Genomic DNA, 20,521 nt, shown 5'->3' on the forward strand with positions numbered 1-20,521 from the left:
ATCTAATTACCTATTCGCTTAAACGCTATATAAAATAAAGTTTATTTAAAGATGAATGATAAGTGTCGCAGTTTAAATAATTTTCGTAGTAGGGCTTGGACAGATTCCAAGTGCATTTTTGCAATTTACGTTGCATTGTCCAATGTGCTGTTGTAATACAGTTTAGAATACAGTAAGTCTAAACTGTATCAGCTTTATTTATGGGTTGCAATTTAGAAAAAATCAAAAACCGCACTCAAAATGCAATTTAGAGCTTTCTGGCAAGAGGAGACACCCAAATTAATAATGTAACATGCCACTGTTTGTGCATGAACAAAGTTATACTGCAATTTTCCTTAGATACGCGATTAAAAAAAATAAATTTTTTGAATCCCCGGCGGAACACATTCCATAAGAATCAGCGCTTTTATACAGTATATCGCCTTTAAACACATATATTTAAACACGCGTTTACGATTTAAATCAAAACGCGATTCAAATCAATATAAATGTTTATTTTGTAACGCATAGGTGACTATTCATAGTTATTAAAAAGACTTAAATTCGATCATGTTGTGATATTTAGAAATATAAATTTGTTTGGTGCGAGTGAGGTTTTATTTAATATCTGACCAAGGGAAACGTTTCATTTTTTCAAAGAAATGTTTGTTAAAAAATAAAGTCATAGTTCCATGAGATTCAATCACAGACCATGTGACATGGGAGTCAGGAAACTAACCCACAGCACCACCAGCGCGGTCACATGCTGAGGGCTGAAAAAGCACTACAGAAACATTATCGACAGACAGTGTACAGATTTGATAAAGCTATAAAATAATGTAATTAGGCACAGAACAAGTTTACAGCACAGTACAATAATAAGTGCTGACCATGACTTTAGAAGCATAAATTACCTTACACTCAATTTAAACACAAGCTGTCTTTAGCCCTCTAAGCTGGTTCATACAGAAATGTAGAGAACCAGGCTCAGAACACACAGCTTCATTAGCGAATACATATGCAGGACAACTAGAGAAGACGTTTTACAGAGGATGGATTTTTAGAAACATCCAATCAGTGACATCACTGAAGTCAACTCCTAGGTACTGAAACTGTCGTGTGGATAGTTTCACAAGAATCAGACAAAGGTTTAAGCATCGCTTGTTCTAGATAAAACTGCAAAAAAAAACAATAACCCATAATGTACTTCTTTGCGGCTCTGTTTGCCCAAATCATATATTCACAACGTGAAATTAGAAAATAATATTACGTAACCAAAATCCGCAATATGGAAACAGAACCTGTGTAATTGTTGACAGATGATGTACTCGTAACATTTTTACAAGACGAACTACAACATTTAAAAAATGACTTGTATGTACTTGATATCTCTAATCAATCCACGGCGATATAGTTAAAGCAGTCCCCGCACAAAACGAAACTAAAACGCCCTGGGCATACCGTTTGGCGCTTCTTATCAGTTGCTCAAAAGTAATTTGACTGTATGAAATGCATAATATAAACCTAGAAACATATACGTGAGCAGTATTTACAGTACGTAGTATCGGTGTCAAGATATACCTCTCAAATACTGTAAATCAAGTTAAAAATATCTCATGACCGATTCTGGTCATAATGAAACCATGTTTCGTGTATGTTTTCTTTAAAGTACCGAGACCAGCCATATACTGTATGTTTATGTTCCAAAATTAATATCGTTTATGGCCTTCACACGCGTTGCAGTATGCTCCTATTCTTTTTATGCTCAGGCACTAAGATTTCCCTTCAGTGGTAAAATTGCATATAAATATTCAATACTTAAACGGGCACAGTTAAGACATTAAATATACATATACATACTGTATACAGTACAGTTTGCATACGGTAATATGTTTATGTTCCTAAATCAATCTCTTTTATGAGCATGTGAAAGGCATGGTGAATCGATTCTCAAAAATTACTGTACTTTGCATGATTGGAAAAAAATGCGTGATTGCGAAATGCTGTGGTGTTACTTTTACAAAGACGGTCAATGAAAAAAAGAATGTGGACCAGGGCAATACTTTGAGTTTACAGCTTGTCCAAGGTCATTTATTATTGATACTATTAGTAATATCTTCGTTAAAGACTTTGATGGCTACAGCTCAAACATGAGGGGTTGAGCTTTATTAGCTCCACCTTGTGGAAATTCCGGATACTATTATTTTGCTAGCGGTATTTACCGGTAACTCGCGGTAGACTGCGTACAGCGTACCGGAAAATAATGCGGTATCGCCCGCGCATTTTGAATGGCTGCATCTGTATCCATGACAATCCAGGTTGGTATAAATGGTCCCTGAGGCAACAGTTTAGTTTTGATTTTGTTAATATTGCAATCTTCACAAAAGTGAACTATGATATAATTTAATTATAAGTAAACTTTTTATAGGTGATTAGTTGGGGGTGGCAATATAAAAACCTATTCAATTTAAGGATATGATTTATCCACCCAGTTATAAATAGTTGAGTGTAGACATTGTACAAATTTTACAAATGTGTTGTAAAAGACCCTATACAGGAAGGTATAATCCGGAAGTGACTGGCGAAGAGCATCAGAGAAGACACAGCGAGGAATGGACGGGATAACGGACAGGGGGGTGGTAAAGACTGTGATCCAGTGCATGGGGGGAGTGCAGGCAAATGGGTCCGAAACGAAGTCCAATGGGGAAAAACAGGGCGCAGTCCAAGGTCCAGGTGCCGGGAGATCCATCTGAGACGAAGACGATTAAAAACAGAAACAGGGAACTGGGACCAGGAACACAAAGGCTTAAAATCCTAATGGGGCAAGGCGCTCCGAGTGTCACGCTAAACACTAAGGGCTAGTGGAAAAGGTGATCGGACCCTATGCGGCGCCGGAGGAATAAGTGTCCAGAAATCCCAAGGGCGAAAGACAGAATACGAGGTTGGGTAGCCAAGCTAGGTCGGGTGCCAGTAGTCAGGTCGGTAAGGTTTCCAAATCCAAATCCACTAAACAGAGACGAAGACGTAGCCGAGGTGAAAACAGGGTCGGTATCCAGAAGTCAGTTTAGAAGAATGCGTACAAGAGAAGGGTTAGACAATCTTAACAGTGAGCGAGGACTGAGAGGAGGGAACGGGTTTAAATGGAAAAAGGGTGAGCACAGTGCTAATTGCTAACTAGGGCCCAGGTGTGAACGCCGAGAGGTGCACGCGGGGTGTGATTAGTGACACCGAGCCCCGGACTCAGTGGGTCAGGATAGCCGGGGAAAAGGCCTTGCCCTTGGACTGCTCCTAAGCCCTTTGGATAAGCGGGCCTTCAGCTCCAAAGCTGAGCCCAGATCTACGGAGAAGCCAGGCTTAAATAGGGAAAGGGAATTGGACACAGCTGGGACAAATAAAGCTGGTGACAACGAAAAAGGGTAGGAGCACCCTCTAGAGGAGGGATGACGATCATGACAGACATGAAGCACATATTGAATCAGAAAGTAGTGACACAAAAACAACATGAATAAAGTTGCAAAAAGTGCAGTCATTACTAGGAAGCACAAAATTTTACATCTCTTTCTGGTCATTTCAAACAGAATTGTATGGAGCAATAAGAAGTACTAATCACCATTTGAATCACTTTATGATTGGAAGTCTGTAGCCTCTGTACACTTAAATTAACACTTGGCTTCTTAAGACATCCTCACTTGTACCTTTTAATTAATTAATTTCACGTATTAATCGCCCAACCCTAAGATTGCACAACTGAGGTCCTCAAGGGCTACTATTCAGCCTTCTACTTTACCAGATAAATAGGTAATGAGTTCAATTAGGTAATTAAGGGCTAAGGAGACAATGCATATCTATATATTTATCTAATGCATAAAAATGCTTTTGTTTTATTCTTGTACCATGCATTATAATTAATTATGCATACAGCAATAAAACAACTTCAGTGATGTCATGATAGTCTGGTCCAACAATATTGAAGATTGTACTAGCACAACGATTGTGTTGGTTCAAAGAGAAATTCTAGGTTTTTTTAATCTTATATTCCAAAATAAATCAAACACAGCAATGCATTGAAAATGTTTCAAGACATTATTACAAAGATTACAATTAGTCAGACATAGTTTGACATAATTTTCCATAGATTTTTGTACTTGTGTAATGACTGTACTTAGTTTATCTACTTTGATGTAGTGTAAGCTGCTGTGATCTGTGGGTGTTTTTCCTTTCAACTCATCAGAGAGTATATTGATTTCACTGCACTCTGTCAGGTGATGCTGTTGATTTTCCAGCTATTGAACTGAATGAGAAGACCTTGTGCTGAAGGTGTCTCCTTCATTCCAACTTCTGTTTTGATTTGGTTGAAATAAAAGGTCAGAACAGCTACTGAGATGTTAAGACATTACATAATTCTAATGCTTTTCTCTAATTTGTGTAAGTGCAAATTTGTATATATTTTAAATAATTGTGCTTATAGGAAGACAGGTTATGGTAAACTGTGTTGTAATTTGGTTATATTTGATGGTTTGTATTTAATTTTATTCTAAATTAGAAATATACTGTATAATTAACAATCTATTATTTTTTTTTCTGATTGCGGCACAATTATTAATATTTTTTGTGTTCTGCAGATGTAAAGCCTACAAATTTAATTTCTCAACCTCATCTCTCAGTGACAGCACAGCTTGGAGACATTGTCACTTTGGAGTGTTACATACCTTCAGGCAAAGTCCTTCAATTGGTTTGGTACAAGCAGTCTATTGGAGGGAAACCTATCCACATAGCCACAGCTTATTCCAATTCTGGTGAAGCTACAATGTATGAAGATTTTAAAAATAATCTGCGTTTTAAGGTGGAAAAATCAGACAGCAGTTTTAACTTGACCATTTCAAGTCTTGAGCCATATGATGTTGCAAGATATTACTGTGGAGCATTCTACTACAGCTACGTGAGCTTCGGGAATGGAACCCTTCTGATTATAAAGGGTAAGTTGAACAGCTAATGCTATAAACAATCTTGGTTTTTGAAGACTTCACATATTCAAAAATAAAGGAGATACATATTGTTCATTTACAATGCACCAGATGATACAGGAAACTTTTGTAATGATACATTGTATGGGTAAGCCTACTTTAAATTACAGATGATTCATTCAAATAATAACTCAAATAATGCACCAGCTGACGGTAAAAACATGTAAAAGTGTAAAGTGCTTTAAGAATTCAATTTAATGTAAAACATTTAATTAAAGCATCTGCTTAGTGTACTGACTCATGAATTTCTCAGGACAAGAGAAATGGGAAAGATAGGATGATGCAGAAAATTAAAATGTACACATTACAAGTTAAAACAATAATTAAATCAAATATCTTACATAAATAAATTTTTGATTACTATTGAAGCATTTGAAGTCTTGTAAGCTTAAATGTTTTTAAAAAAATAATATGTAAAACTTTCTTCCATAAAAATAAGGATATTCTGTTTTTCATTTTATTTCTAAAATAGGATTGTTTCCCAGCCAACAAAATTCTGAAAGCACTCAGACTTTGAGAATAACCTGATTATATATATACTGTATATAATACATATTCTTATACTGTATATCACTTATGATAAGAATAACTAAAATACTGCAGTTAAAATTCACACCATTCAATAGATTCTTCAGAATAAAAACTTTAGAATCTTTATAACAGTAAAATAAACAAAATTGCCATACTGTATATCTAGTGAAAATGCTATAAATTACAGTATTGAAAATGGGCTATATTACAATATATGAGAGACATGAAAATAACAATATTGTTTATAGCAGGTAATTATTTAGAAAGATAGCACAATTCTTACTTTAGAGTTTGAAAAGTGAACATCAAATCAAATATTAAATACAATGTACAGTAACTGCTTAGCAATTGCACTTTTATTCATAGACATACACATACTATAAATGGAATGGAACAATATTATAAATCATTGCAATGTACTCTACATAATGCAGAATTACTTTAACTCTTAAAGTAAACTCTTAATTACACTTTGGCTTTAAAATAATTGTGTAAAATCACTAATTGTCAGGTTAAATACACAGCGTATACAGTATGTGCAATGCAGTGTAAATCCAGATATTGCACAGATACAGTGAACTGTATGAAAATAATCTATTTTGGAAATCTACAAAGTTCTTCATTTTTGAAGTTGACAGGAAAAGTTTATTGCTAAAAACAAACAGAACACATCAACTGAACTTGGTGCAAACCAAAACTGCCTCAATTATTGGAAAAAATAATAATTTGTTCATCATATTTTAAAAGTCTCCTAAAAGAAATGCAAGAACTCCCTTATTTACATGTAAGTTTTCTGCATTTAAAATTTTTGAGAAGTCTGTGAGGTGGTATGTTTTATTTATTTAGCGATAGCATCAATGAGCAGGAGTCACAAGTACTTTAATTCTCAGCTTGTTTAGACCACAATAGGATTTCTAAAGTCTTTTGTTATGTTAAAAAAAAACATACTTTGCTTTTTTGTTCAGCCATGTGATCACAATGCAAGTTCTAACTTCAAAATGTATGCATACTATTATTATGTCATTTCTATGGATTTAGGATCAGAGACAAGGAACGGGAGTATTGTGCAGCATCCTGTATCTGTCCCAGGCAAGCCAGGAGATGATATGACTCTCAAGTGTACAATACAAATTGTGACCTGTGCAGGAGAGCACAGTGTTTATTGGTTCAGATATGGCTCAGAAGAATCCCTTCCAGGAATAATTTACACGCCTGAAAACAGGAGAGATCAGTGTGAAAAGAGCTCTTGGGCTGGGCTTCCAACAAATAGTTGTATTTATAATCTCCAAATAAGGAACCTCAGCCACTCTAATGCTGGGATTTACTACTGTGCTGTGGCAACATGTGGAATCATTCTGTTTGGAAATGGGACACTGCTGGAAATAACAGGTAGTTTGCAAAATTAATTAAAGTTCTGTACCTTCAGGTAGTATCAATTGTTATCTATAAATTTGCAAAAAATACAAAACCAAAGTGATTGTATTATAAAATGTTAATTATGTAGGTACAGTTATTTTATTATACTATTATCACTACTACTGCTACTACCAAAAGAGTATTCCCATTTATTGATATTTAATTTGGGACACTGCCCTTATGGAATAAATGCTAATACAGTATAACACATCAATTGTTGTGCTGTATACATTATCCTGATTCCAAAATGGGGAACAGTGTCTTTCTACGAATATAAAAAATAGTTGATGAATACTGATTAATTATGTAGGGATGCAATGTTTTCTTTCCTCATTCATAACAAATAAAATATATTTTTCTGTTTTGGGCTCCAATTTACCAATTTAATGTATACTACACTTTAGAAGATTTGGTTACTCAAGAATGCCAGTTAATGCTGTTTTTATTAATATTTATTACATTGTTCAGTGTTCAATAAAATGAAACGTTGCAGTGCACAGATGTTTTTTTTCCTGTTTTATGTAAAAATATTTGGATTTTTTTTTCATAGGAGTTGATCACCAAATCTCACTTAACTATATCACTCTAGTTTTGTTGGCAACAAACATTGTGGCAGTGCTTGTAATCACATTCCTCACCTGCTGGCTGATAAAGAATAACAGAACAGGTGCGTTTTGGATTTACTTGTGCTTGATTAAATTAAAGTACAGTATGTAAATGTATTTCTCACAAAAGTCTAGTAAATCATAAGATTTGTTACTGACATAGAACCTGCTAATGGGTTCAATTTGAACCTTATTTTAATGCAAAGAATTTTTGATTTCTTAAAAAGCTTATACATTGATATAATATATACTATACAGTATATGTTGTTTACCCATCCAATCTGGTAGTGCCAAAAATTTTAAGAGATTAATCTGCAGCAACTCTTTTTCTTGCTTATAAGAGAATGAAATACAGTATATAGTAATGCTCCTCCATGTACACAATACACAATTGGAATATTGTTGGAAAGCAAAGAGTTGACATCTTGTAACCCTGACTCAGGAACTCCTTACCAATTCTATTTAGCTTTTATGGTAAAAACCTTATGGTCATCATGCATAGCAGATACTTTTTCTTCCAATGCTTTTTTCCTATGTTTTCTCTCTAAAGGTACACATCTTGGACTATCTTCAATCAGCACATAAAACAAACCTCAAAAAACACACAGGTACAATATTTATTGTTAATTATTATTTATTATTCTATATTATAAACTCTATACAGTATATCAATAATTTGACATGTATTTGTAACTTTGCAGTAACAATTTGAGAATATCCAACATCAGAAGGCTTCACAAAATATAAATGCAGATACATTACACAAAATCAAACAATTATTTAACTCATTTGTCAACTCAGTTGGTTCCTTTTTCAGAACCAGGACACAGATGTGCTGAATTACGCTGTCTTGAGTTTCACTGACATTGATGTGAGGCCTGGGAGGAAGAGGACAGAGATAGACAGACAGGCTGTATATTCCCAGGTGAAATACGGTAAAAGCAGTGTGACTGAGTACTCTGAAGGTTATTCCTCTGGATTTCCCCTTTGAGGAACAGTTTTGATATGATCTACTGTAATTACCCTCTTCTTTCAAAATCATTAACTGATCAAAAAGCTTAATCTATGATATACAGGGGTTGGAGGAAGAAGACACATTTTTTAAATTACCTCCTTATTTAAAATAAATGAACTTTGATTTGTGATATTTCAATTTGAAAGTGTTATGAATAAAATGTTAAACTCTTCATTGTTTGTGTTGTTTTTATCAATGTTTAGGACTTGGAGGACATATTGTTGTCCTTAGCACATTAAAAGAGCAATGAAATAGCTAGTGTAATAGTGTCGGGTTATCGAGTACTGCCAGGGAGTGAGCGGTGTGCCGGTGTGTAGTCGTGTCATAAGGCGATACTTCTTCGTTATACACGATGACGGGTTTTTCATTAAAGGGAAAGAATAATCCTTCCGTAGCTGTTTCGCTATTTTTCGGGTTCTGAGCTTGATCTTGTGGGGATCTTAAATAGCAACCTTATGAGCCTCAGGTACTGTAGCTGTGGATTTCCACGTGCCACGGAGAAGGGAGTGCAGTGGGAGGTGTGCTCTACTGTCATACTAGTTAAACTCCTTAAGTTGCTATTTTATTGAAATCCAATGAGAGAATAAAAGCAAGTACTGTACACAGTATTGCTTTTATGATGCATTGTGAATGATCTATATTTTTACACTTCTTAAACTGTCAACAAAATGTTTTGACCTGCAAAACAGAATATCAGAAAAAAAATCATTATATCCCATAACAAGACAATACAAAAATATGGGAAATTAACACAGATAAGAACATGAATATTTGTCATCAAGAAAGAAATTATCAATATCCTTCATGAGTTAATGGCTGAAATGAATCAGCACCTCATGATTCTTTGCTCTCAAATTAGCTGGAAACTAAAATACATGATTTCCTACATACAATGTTAGTTTCTGATGCCAAAAATAAAGCTTTTGTATGCCAAACTCTTTCATTGAACGCTGAAGGATGACAAACTTATTCTGCTTGGAAAATTCAATGCCTGAATTGCAAGTGTTGAGTCTGTAATTTGACCATTGTTAAGGAAGAGGTTGGAAGTGTCAACTCCTATGGCATTTCTCTCCTTAACAAATGTACAAATCATGGAGTCCTCTTTATCAACATTCTGCTTCACCAGAAAACCAAACACAAAACATCCAAGGACAACCATGATGAGACATTGTCACCTGATTGACATTGTCATTGTCCAGAAACACAAAGTGTTCACATCACCAGAGCAATATCAGGAACGCATGATTGGTAGATTGGATAACCATGCTATTTTTTCAGTTTTATTAAATCGACTCCCAAACATTGCTTGCAGAAGAAGTGATCAGCACTAAATGATCCAACCTAACCTTTGTGCATGAAGGATTTCATAGAATCTGGAACAAGATAATTCAAGGAATGCCGGGATGAAATTCTATTATCAATTAAGTAGTAACAGTAAAATATTTAGATGGGCTGAAAAGTTTTGTTTTATTTGCAGCCTTTCATAAGTTTATTTTTGATCTCATACACAGTTTTTCTCAAAAGCTGCTTTTTTTCTGGTGAGGGTGATTGCAATCAATAGGTCAGAAGCATAGGGGTAAGGATGGAACTAAATTCTAAGTGTGCTGACATTTCATCACAGGATACTCTCACAGACAATCCTCTTGGATTGTCAGGAAGAAAGCAGAGAACCAGGAGGTGAGCGCCACAAAGAAAGCACCCAAGTCTGGGTGAAGCTGCACTTTCTCTAAAATCTGATACTTTTTTATGAAATATTTCAATATGGTGCTGGGAGTGAGGAGACATCTTGCATGCAGCTCCTCACAGATTTATTTCATGTCGTGTTGTGTGTTATTATTGTGAACTTTATACATACAAACTATTCCTGCAGTAATCTTTTACGGCTAATGTGCTCTTTTGAACATTAGATCAAGAGTTTCAGAAATATGTTTTAGTTTTTTGGACCTAGAACAGCTATCTGGACTACTTTCTTTTGTTTACCACCCACCCGATGCACCTGAGTCAAGACAAAAGCACTGAACATGAACCGAATGATGCAGAACGCGGAAGCAGGGTGGAGGTGGATGCCTCCAGTTAAGGCTGAAATGCCACGGTTTTTGACCTTCACTCCCTAGCATTCTTCTGGTGAATTCTTCTGGTGAATGTTTAATAGCTGGAAAATAAAGTAGCATTAAAGTAAAGTAGCATTCTTCTGGTGAACATCTAATAGCTGGAAAATAAAGTAGATCAGAGTGAGACAGGAGATGTAGATCAGAGTGAGACATCTCAACAGGAGATGAGGGACAGCTGTGTACTTAGTTTCACAGAGACATGGCTCACCCCAAACCTGCCATCCAGCCCAACATATATGGAATATAGTTTACCCATATACCATATGGATCACACAGAATTCTCCAGAAATGGAGAAAGAAGGTGGTACAGTATATGTTTTCTGATAATCATTTCTTGGTACTCAGATGTGGCAATCCTATCTCACTTCTGTTCCCCCGATCAAGAATACCTGATGGTGAAATGCTACCCTTTCTACTTACCAAAGGAATTTTCTTCAATCATCATGACTGCAGTTTACACACCACCACAAACCAACACCAAACCCACACTCAACAAACTATAAAATGTAATTAACAAACATGAAATCGTAAACCCTGATGCTACTGTATATCCATCTTAGCCAGGGATTTCAACCAGGCCAATTTTAAGAAAATACATTCAAAATACTACCAGCATGTCTACTACCCCACTAGTGGTGCTAATACTCTAAACCACTGTTACACTGCAATAATGGATGCCTATTGCTCTTTCCCTCAATCAGACCACCCATCTGTGTTCCTACTTCCTGTTTGCAAGCTGAAACTGAAGCATGAGAACCCATAGTGAGAACAGTACAATACTGGTCCATGGAGACAGAAGACATACGGTACTGCAAGAGAACAAGGTTTAGTCAGTGCTGAGACTGCTTTTGTAGTGGGCTAAAAATTAGATGTTTGAGTTAAAAAAGGGGCACCCCTCTTTTTTGTTTATTTGTTTGTTTAAACTTATTATTTTTTTTAATTTCATGATAATACACACCATGAAAACTCCTAACAGGTTGAGAACAAGCTTAAATGCTGTTTTATAGTTTATCCTGTAGATGAAGTTTGGCACTGGCAGTGATAAGAATTTCACGGGTCTGGCAAGGGTCAAACATCAAAGCAATTAAAGGCACCGGCAGAACATTTTGCACACTAATACGTGTCTGGTTTCCTTATCATTTTCCAGTTCACCCTGACTAAGATGACCTTGTCTGAGACGGGGTAACAATTTGGAGGCTCATCCAGGATTAGCACCACCAAATTAATTGGTGCTAATAATTGAAGAACTGCCGGAACCTGACTGCAAGTTCCTGAGACCAACAAGCTAATAAACGGACATCAGTTATTCAGTCATGGCTATACTACAAGAGCTACGATGGGACATGCAGAAACAGCTTAATCAGCTGGTCAGCTCTGCAAACACCAATGTGCTGTATAGGCTTGCAGTGTCTTGCCAGGAAGAGGTGGGAGAGGATTTGCCAAGTATGGGTGCGACAGAAGTGGAAATCTTTGACTTCCTTGTTGACTTCTTGAGAAGTGAACAACTGCAGAGTCTGGAGGACCAAGGGATGGCCCGCTTGCTTGCCTTCTGTGACCTCATTGGTGAACTGCAAGCACCAAATACAGACACTGTGCACCATGGAAAAGAGAACACAGTGCCAGTGGTGGTGGTAGAGCCTGTGGTTTTGCCACCAGCAGGGAGCATACAGGTAGAGCCAACACCAGTAGTTGCAGCATCCTTTGAGACTGGTCAGACCACTTTCACAATGCCTCTGTCAGAGGTAGCTGAACAGGTACAGTACCTGGTGTGGTAAAATGCTCAGATGTTGTATCATGGTTGCCCCATAGAGAATTTAAGATACATGGAGGTCACATTTCTGATTTTGATTCTCATTTGAGTTACAACATTTGCAGACAGATTGATGAAGGGTAAGTAGAAAAGTTTACTGAGACAGAGGTCATTAGAACAGTGTTTAATCAAACCTGGTACATTTAAAGAGATGCTTATTACCAAAGACAGCCTCAATGTAGCTGAGCTGAAGCATTACCTTTGAGCTCATCTCAGAGACAAAAGTAGCACTGAACTATTTCAGGAGTTGAGCAAATCAAAACAACAAGACAAGGAATTCCCTCAGCAGTTTTTGTACAGGCTAATGGGATTAAAGCAGCGACTTTTGTTCGCTTCACATCAAAGTGGGTCTCAGTATCAGTATGACAGCAAATTAGTCCAAGGCATTTTTTCTTCACTCCCTATATCAGAGCCTGACTAAAAAATGTGCCTATGGAGTGTCAGGAACAGTTCTTTCCGGGCCCTATGTGGACGACACGATCCGAAAGGTGAAGAAACAATAAGGAAAAATATCAAGCAGGAGTCAGTCAGGAGACAGGGGGGTGTGTCCGAGGTGAGCAGGTGTCCAGGGGAAGTGAGTCCGGGGCAAACAATCCAAGCATAAATCCAAAAGGGAAATCCAAAACGGGAGGCAAAGTCCAAGACCAGGGTATCCATCCAAAGAAATTAAAAACCAGAACCGGGTCGGGACCGGCGGAACAAGGAATCAGGAACAGGAAACTAAAACCATAACGGAGCCAGACGCGGCAGGACCCCGGGCTCTCACGAAACGGGATTCAATGAGAGGCGCCGGGCAAACGCCTGCGTCTGGCTTTAAAGGTGGAACTATAGAGGGGCTGGAATAAGGAACAGGTGTGGGGAATAGGACAGAACGAGGAAGGGCTGGAGCGCCCTTAAGAGGAGGAGTAACGATCGTGACATGGAGAGACATTAAATCTGTCATATCGAACTCGAGTATTACTGATGACTTTATCCTAGAGCTGATAACCCAGTCAGTAAGTGAGGAGGCTGAGAGACAAAAGCATCTAGGTCAGACACATTAACCCAAAGTAGCCAGAGCTAGTGCAACACAGCAGGATGATGGTAATGGGCAAAGTGATCTTCAGACTCGAGCAGAAGTTAAAACTAATCGTGACACCATACATGAAATGACTGCACAGGTGTCTGCCTTGGCTAAGATTCTAGAGAAAGTCGCCACTCCAATTGGAAGTAGGGCTCAACAACACACCCTTGCAGCTTCATCAAGCAGCTAGCCAACAAAACAGCCTTTGAAACAAAGGGAAAATGCAAGCAGTGTGAATCCCAGAGCAATGACAGTTGCACTCACTGTTTCAGATGTGATCAAACAGGTCACAGAACAGTTGGCTTTTTCCTGAAGAACACTCAAGTGTTAAACGTGGTGAGGTTACTGGGGAGGGACCGCCAGTGACTGCTGTGCACCATGTATCCCAAGCTATTGTAAACTACCTCAAGAAAGAAACACCAGCAGCAGAAAGACCACACAGACAAGACCATATAACTAAAAATAAATGTGTTGCCCAGTTAATTGGCAGTAGGTGTATGGTAACTTGTCACTTAAATGAAGTCAAAGTTCAGATGCACTTAGTTAGCATAGTGGGGAAGTCATGGGTTGAGCAAACCTTGCCGTGTGTCAGAATCCAACCCCTTGAGGGCTTGAAAAAAATGGCACCCACCTGTTGATCTTGAACATCTCAGCGAGCATGAGCAGCAGGTAGTAAGACAACTGCTGTATGAAGAATCAGATGTGTTTGCTTGCAAGGATGGAGACATTGGCTGCATACCCAGCCTGAAGCTGAAAATCAACCTTGCGGATGACACTCCTGTTCAAAAGTGCTACAACTCTATCCCAAAACCCCTTTACAAAGAAGTTAAAGACTATGTGCAAAACCTTTTGGATAGAGGTTTAATCAAAATATCTGTATCAGCTTAATCCTCGCCAGTGGTCTGTGTATGATAAAAAGACAGCAGCTTGTGCCTGTGTGTTGATTTTCGAGAGCTGAATCGCAAGACTATACCTGATTGGCATCCCCTGCCAAAGATACAAGACATGTTGGATAGCCTGGGTGGCAACTCTTGTTTTTCCATCTTGGATCAGGGTAGTGCCTATCATCAAGGTTTTGTGAGTGAAGAATCCAGACATGTTACAGCTTTTAGCACCCCCTGGGGGCTATACGAGCGGGTCCACATTCAATTTGGACTGACTAATGCCCCAGCATGATTTCAAAGATGTATGGAAGGAATGTCGGAGGGCCTTAGAGATCAGTGCTGTGTCCCATACCTAGACGACGTACTTTGCTACTTTACCGAACATGTGAACCACCTAAAACAAGTGCTGCATAGTATGCGCGAACATGGCATCAAACATCGCCCAAAGAATTGTGAGCTCTTTAAAAGGAAAGTGAGATACTTTGGTTGCTTGGTGTCAGGGGAAGGAATCCAGGTTGATCCAAAAGAGATCCGGACATTGCTTGGATTCTTCAGTTATTACAGATCGTTCATCCAAAACTTCTCCCGGCTGTCAAGGCCTCTGTTTGAACTGCTCCAAAGTCCATCCTATGTAAGTGGAAGTACCACCAAGCCTCAGTCCCACAATGGTAGAGGTAAAGTTCAGAAGTGAGACATCGGTGGATTAATGAACTAACAGATTTTTGCTTTCATATAAAATACAGGCCTGGAAAAATGAACACCAATGCTAACACACAGTCAAGGTATCCCTTAAAGCTCCAACATCATATGAATGAGTATACAAAAACATTGTCAGCAGAAATTGTGTCTGCTGTGTGGCAAGGCTGTAAAGCAGTAAAAGATGACAATATTCTATGATTAGCAGCCTAGCAAATCAACACTAAGAATGAAGATGATGTACTGATAGGAAACATCTCTGTTGTTACCCCAGAAAATGATAAAGAAGCACAAAGAGAAGACACTGCCATTTCACTGAAAGAGAAAGAATGGATTCCAAATGGAAAAGACAAAAAGCACATGAATAGAGAAAGATGACTACTATATGAATGGAACACATTTGAAATGGAGGATGGCGTTCTATACAGGAAAATGGGACAACACAAGCAGCTAGTACCCCCTCAAAAGCTTAAAGGGCTGGTGCTAAATAATCTACATGATGACATGAGGCACGTGGGAGTAGATAAAGTGAACCATCTCACCCGAGAAAGATTCTACTTGCCCTTCATGCAGAAGGAGATAGAGGAATATGTGACAAAAAATGTGCGCCGATGGGCTCCATTTCCATGAGTGCACTGTTTGAGCTTGTGAATGTAGACTACCTGCACCTTGAACCAAGTAAAGGCGGATATGAACATGTCCTAGTCCTAGTTGATCATTTAACACGTTTTGCCCAAGCATATCCAACAAAGATAAGTCTAGAAAGACAGCTGCAGAAAAGATATTCTAAGACTTCATTCCTCGATTTGGTTACCCTGAAAAACTTCACCATGATCAAGGATGTGAGTTTGAGGATAGCCTGTTTCAAAGACTACAACAGCTGTCAGGAGTGATTCGCTCGCATACCACCTCATATCACCCACAATACGATCCAGTGGAAAGATTGAATAGGATGTGTCACACCCAGTACACCTAGAGGTTGCTCTACTTTTCTCCTGTTCCTAGTTCCCTGTGATTATTCATGTCTTTCTGGTGTGTCTTGTTGGTTAGCCTATTTACTTCCTGCTTCTGCTCTGCTACTCGCTCAGCATTGAGGTTCAGATGTCCTGAGACCCTCCTAGCACCAGGTCACATTACACTAACATGTAAAAGGAGCTAAATATGTTAAAAATAAATTGACATTTCTTCTGTATTGATGGATTCATACCCACTCAGTGTGGAAAAGACCACCTCATATCACCCACAATACGATCCAGTGGAAAGATTGAATAGGATGTGTCACACCCAGTACACCTAGAGGTTGCTCTACTTTTCTCCTGTTCCTAGTTCCCTGTGATTATTCATGTCTTTCTGGTGTGTCTTGTTGGTTAGCCTATTTACTTCCTGCTTCTGCTCTGCTACTTGCTCAGCATTGAGGTTCAGATGTCCTGAGACCCTCCTAGCACCAGGTCACTCCTGTCCTTGGCCTGAGGGCATAGGTTTCTATACGGCAATTCCTGAACAGCTGAGCCTGGGCTAACCCCTGTCTCGCCACTACGCATAGGGTCTCTTTCGCTCTCCTGCCATTCCACGGTTCGTCCTTTCCAACGTATGTGACAGGATGCTCCTTCAGATGTTGCGGATATTAGAAGAGAAGAAGAAAAGTGAATGGAAAGACCACTTGCTTCATGAGTGGTCATATTGTGCAATGACAAATAATATAATCAAAGACCAAAACTACCCTGGGAATGCACTTTTCTCTCTTCTTCCTTCTGCAAGAAATTTTAGGGGTATAAAAGCTAGGAACTTTAGGTTCTAAGAAAGCTTCTACCATACAGCCATAACACTCCTAAACTCCACCTTAAATCCTCCCACCCCTACTTAAATCCCCTCTGTTTTTCTAGCTCAAAATTCTGCCACCACTTGAATTTTTCTTTCTGAACTGAAAATACTGCAACTGTTGAATTTTGCATACAGCTGCTTTCTAAATGTTGGTTAAAATTGTAGCTGCTACCCTGTTACTGTCTCCAAGAATTATGATGTTATTTGTTATTTAATTTTCTATGCCAATGTTATGTCATCTTTTATGTCATTTGTCATGTGAGGAAAACACGCAAGTAAGTAGAGTATTTCATTGTACTCAGGTACATATGACAATAAACGTGAACTTGAATATTTCTTTAAAAGTGTTTATTGTGTTTTGTTTCTATTGGACAACTTATTTAGAAAATTAAACTACCTTAACTAACTAGCTGATATAAGTTTGAAAAATGAATCTTTTAACTTGAGAGTTAACTTTCATGTTAAAACAGTATCGAAAACATGCTTCCTGCAGTTAAGAAATATTGCAAAACTAAGGCAGTTTCTTTCCACTCAAGACACAGAGAAATTAATACATGCTCTTGTATATAGCAGGTTAGACTACTGCAATGCCCTACTATCAGGGAGCACCCACCACTTACAGTGAATTCAGAATGCAGCAGCTAGAATTGTTACTAGGAGCATAAAGTACGACCATATAACCCCCATACGTAGCTCTCTTCATTGGCTTCCTGTCAGGTACAGGGCAGACTTCAGAATCCTTCTACTTACTTAAAAGGCTCTCAGAGGTCAGGCACCTGTCTATCTAATGGAACTTATTAATGTATACCATCCAAGACGCCAGCTTAGATCACAGAATGCAGGTCTTCTTCATATTCCAAGCATTAATAAAAAAACAGTTGGCGGTAAAGCCTTTAGTTACAGGGCCCCTACTTATGGAACAGTCTCTCACCCTATATTTGGGATGCTGATGCTGAATACAATCTCAGTATTCAAATCCAGAATGAAAACCTATTACTTCAGCCTAGCCTACTCACGCCTTACATTATAGCCTGCTGCAACCATGGCTGCTGGTGCTGCTATACATGCCATTGTGTGTCTCTATGTTGGCCCACCAGGTAGATACATCTGTTCTGACCTACCTGTCCTATTCTCCTCCCAACATGTCCGGATGGTGCCCGGGCTGGGCACCATCTGAGTTGGATGCTGCATCACTGCCATGGATCCAAGAGGGACATTGTGGATATAACTATCATTTAGGATGATTTTGCTGGTCTACAAAGATCTGCATGGAGTACTGACATACAGAAGACATGATGGATGGATGGATTAATACCTTTATTCATTTTTTTCCTTTTTTAAATTATATAATGTTAACATGCCCAAAGGGGTTGGGCAGCCAGTTGCCCTAGAGGTCCCCTAGAGGTTTTTTGTTCTCCTTAGTAAGGAGTTTTTGGTTCCTCTCCTCCGTTGTCTTCTGGTCTTTTCTGTTTTGTATTCACAACATGTATGGTCACTTGCATTGTTAAGCACCTTGGGGCAACCTTGTTGTGAAAGGTGCTATATAAAAATAAATTAAATTGAATTGTTGATTGTGACACAAAAGAGAACAGGCAAAAAATGAACATACCTGTACCAGGTTAAAAAACAGTTGCTACATTTTGACAATTTTGGTACACTTCTGGTACGAACGAAAGAAGGAAAATATTACAAAACGCAAATGTCATTAAAAGTTGAACAATTTGTGAAATTGTAGCAAATTGTCATTATTTCTCAAAGGAGAAATGGAGAGACATAGCTGGGCAGTTGAAGGTTGTTTGACAGCTGGTGAACTAAGCTGTTCCTCAATGACAGTGTGCAGGATAGCTTTGTGTTCTATGGCACCAACTACATAAAACATAACATCAGAAATATTCAACTAAAGCTTTCTTGTCGAAATGTGCTTTATTAAATATGTATGAATTAAAATAATTTTTATCTGTGAAAAGAAATGCTTTATTTACATTGTGGTGCTTTTTAGTTATAAAAATGAACTCCTCCTTATTGAACTTGTGTTTGCTACAGTAAAATAGTATAATTTAGGATGTAAGTCTGCTTCTTTAAACATGTGCTCCTCACTGTCCACTAAACCTGTTGGGGAGGTTAAGTGAAGACTTTCTATCAAACCCAATTTAAAAAAATCCCTGATCCATATTTATTCTTTCATTCTGAGTTGTGGAGTTGAATGAAAATAAATCAGATTATATGGACAGTTTCCCTGGGGAGTTTTACAGAGGTGCCAAATGTACACAACAGTGTTTTTAAGCTGTTAACCAAACTGGTTGGTTTGGTTTAAAGTGCTTATGTAAATCATGGTACAGTATGTGGAAAAAGAAAGAAGAAATGCGTTCTGATATTGTGATATTATGTTAAAACTACTGCACGACCATCAATAACAGTTTTAATTCTTGATGATTGTAAAACCTGGAAAAAATATAAAAAACATATACATTGGGTTCAATTAAAATAACTTCTGGTTAGGCAATATAGTTTGTGGGGGTTTCTTTATGAGCTGTGGATATAATCGGTTGGTCACATACCAGAGTAAACATTACACTAACATGTAAAAGGAGCTAAATATGTTAAAAATAAATTGACATTTCTTCTGTATTGATGGATTCATACCCACTCAGTGTGGAAAAGACAGTTTGTTTTCATGTATAAGTCTAAGCATAGACTTATATACTGCAGAGAAAGAATGGACAAAAGCTAGAAGTGCTCATTCAAACAATCCACCCACTGCACCACTCAGCTTTCAATGCACATCCAGATCAACATCACCTCACGTGCTGTATAAGTATAAGTCCACTAATCCATCCATTTTCTAACCACTTTTTCCAGGACAGAGTCAAGGCAAGCAAGAGTGAACATGCAAACTCCACACAGCTAGACCCTCAAGAATTGTAGTTCTTCAACTAAAACTGCATCAGTGACTACTGGAAATGTGTAGTGAAGACAGAGAGTCAAAATAAATGCCCACTGCTCACCTCCAAATGTGAGGGGATACCCCCATGACATGGAACACACCATCCAGTGCTACACCAGAAAAGATGAAATAGGTGCTATGCCCCACATGTACAATTTTGCTATTCTCACATATTTCTAACAACTATTTCTAACAATTTAGATCATTAAAACAATTAATGTAATAATATAATTATATCAATTACTAGAAAGAAAAAAGGCAGCAAAAGCGTATTAAAGGGTTTAAGATTATTTATAAAAATAAAACATTATAATTTAAAAATATACATAGTGACATTAAAATTTGTATTTAAAACTAAATACAACAACTTGTCACAACAATAACAACAGCAAGTATTCATAGCAAACATTAAAACATAGCAAGTATATAAACCTAACATAGTCAAAATGACCGTCAGAACTTTTCCAAAACAACCACAAGTGACCGAGTTAAAGACTTTGATGTAGAAAATGTTTATGAAGAAGGTGGAATGTGTTTTTTTTTATTTTTAGCTACTACTATCAGCCATATAAAGTATGTATAATATATTTATATTCCTAAATTATTATTATTTATGACATTC

General features: G+C 37.7%; 1 protein-coding gene across 1 annotated transcript; it reads left to right on the plus strand.

The window, feature by feature from the left end:
* Positions 1-2,591: 2,591 nt before the first annotated feature.
* On the plus strand, positions 2,592-8,603 carry LOC148836356 (uncharacterized). The gene is made up of 6 exons (XM_088914142.1): positions 2,592-2,712; positions 4,602-4,955; positions 6,573-6,923; positions 7,501-7,617; positions 8,106-8,163; positions 8,373-8,603. The coding sequence occupies exons 1-5, from the start codon at positions 2,592-2,594 to the stop codon at positions 8,138-8,140; spliced, it is 978 nt and encodes a 325-aa protein (XP_088770268.1). The 3' UTR covers positions 8,141-8,163; positions 8,373-8,603.
* Positions 8,604-20,521: the final 11,918 nt, after the last annotated feature.

Source organism: Atractosteus spatula, chromosome 4, assembly GCF_055471065.1.
Source record: "Atractosteus spatula isolate fAtrSpa1 chromosome 4, fAtrSpa1.hap1, whole genome shotgun sequence".
NCBI lineage: Eukaryota > Metazoa > Chordata > Actinopteri > Semionotiformes > Lepisosteidae > Atractosteus > Atractosteus spatula.

Coding starts and splice junctions, on each gene's coding strand:
- LOC148836356 (XM_088914142.1), top strand. CDS start 2,592: ATGGACGGGATAACGGACAGGGGGGTGGTAAAGACTGTGATCCAGTGC. Junction 2,713..4,601: donor GGGCGCAGTCCAAGGTCCAG/GTGCCGGGAGAT, acceptor TGTGTTCTGCAG/ATGTAAAGCCTACAAATTTA. Junction 4,956..6,572: donor AACCCTTCTGATTATAAAGG/GTAAGTTGAACA, acceptor CTATGGATTTAG/GATCAGAGACAAGGAACGGG.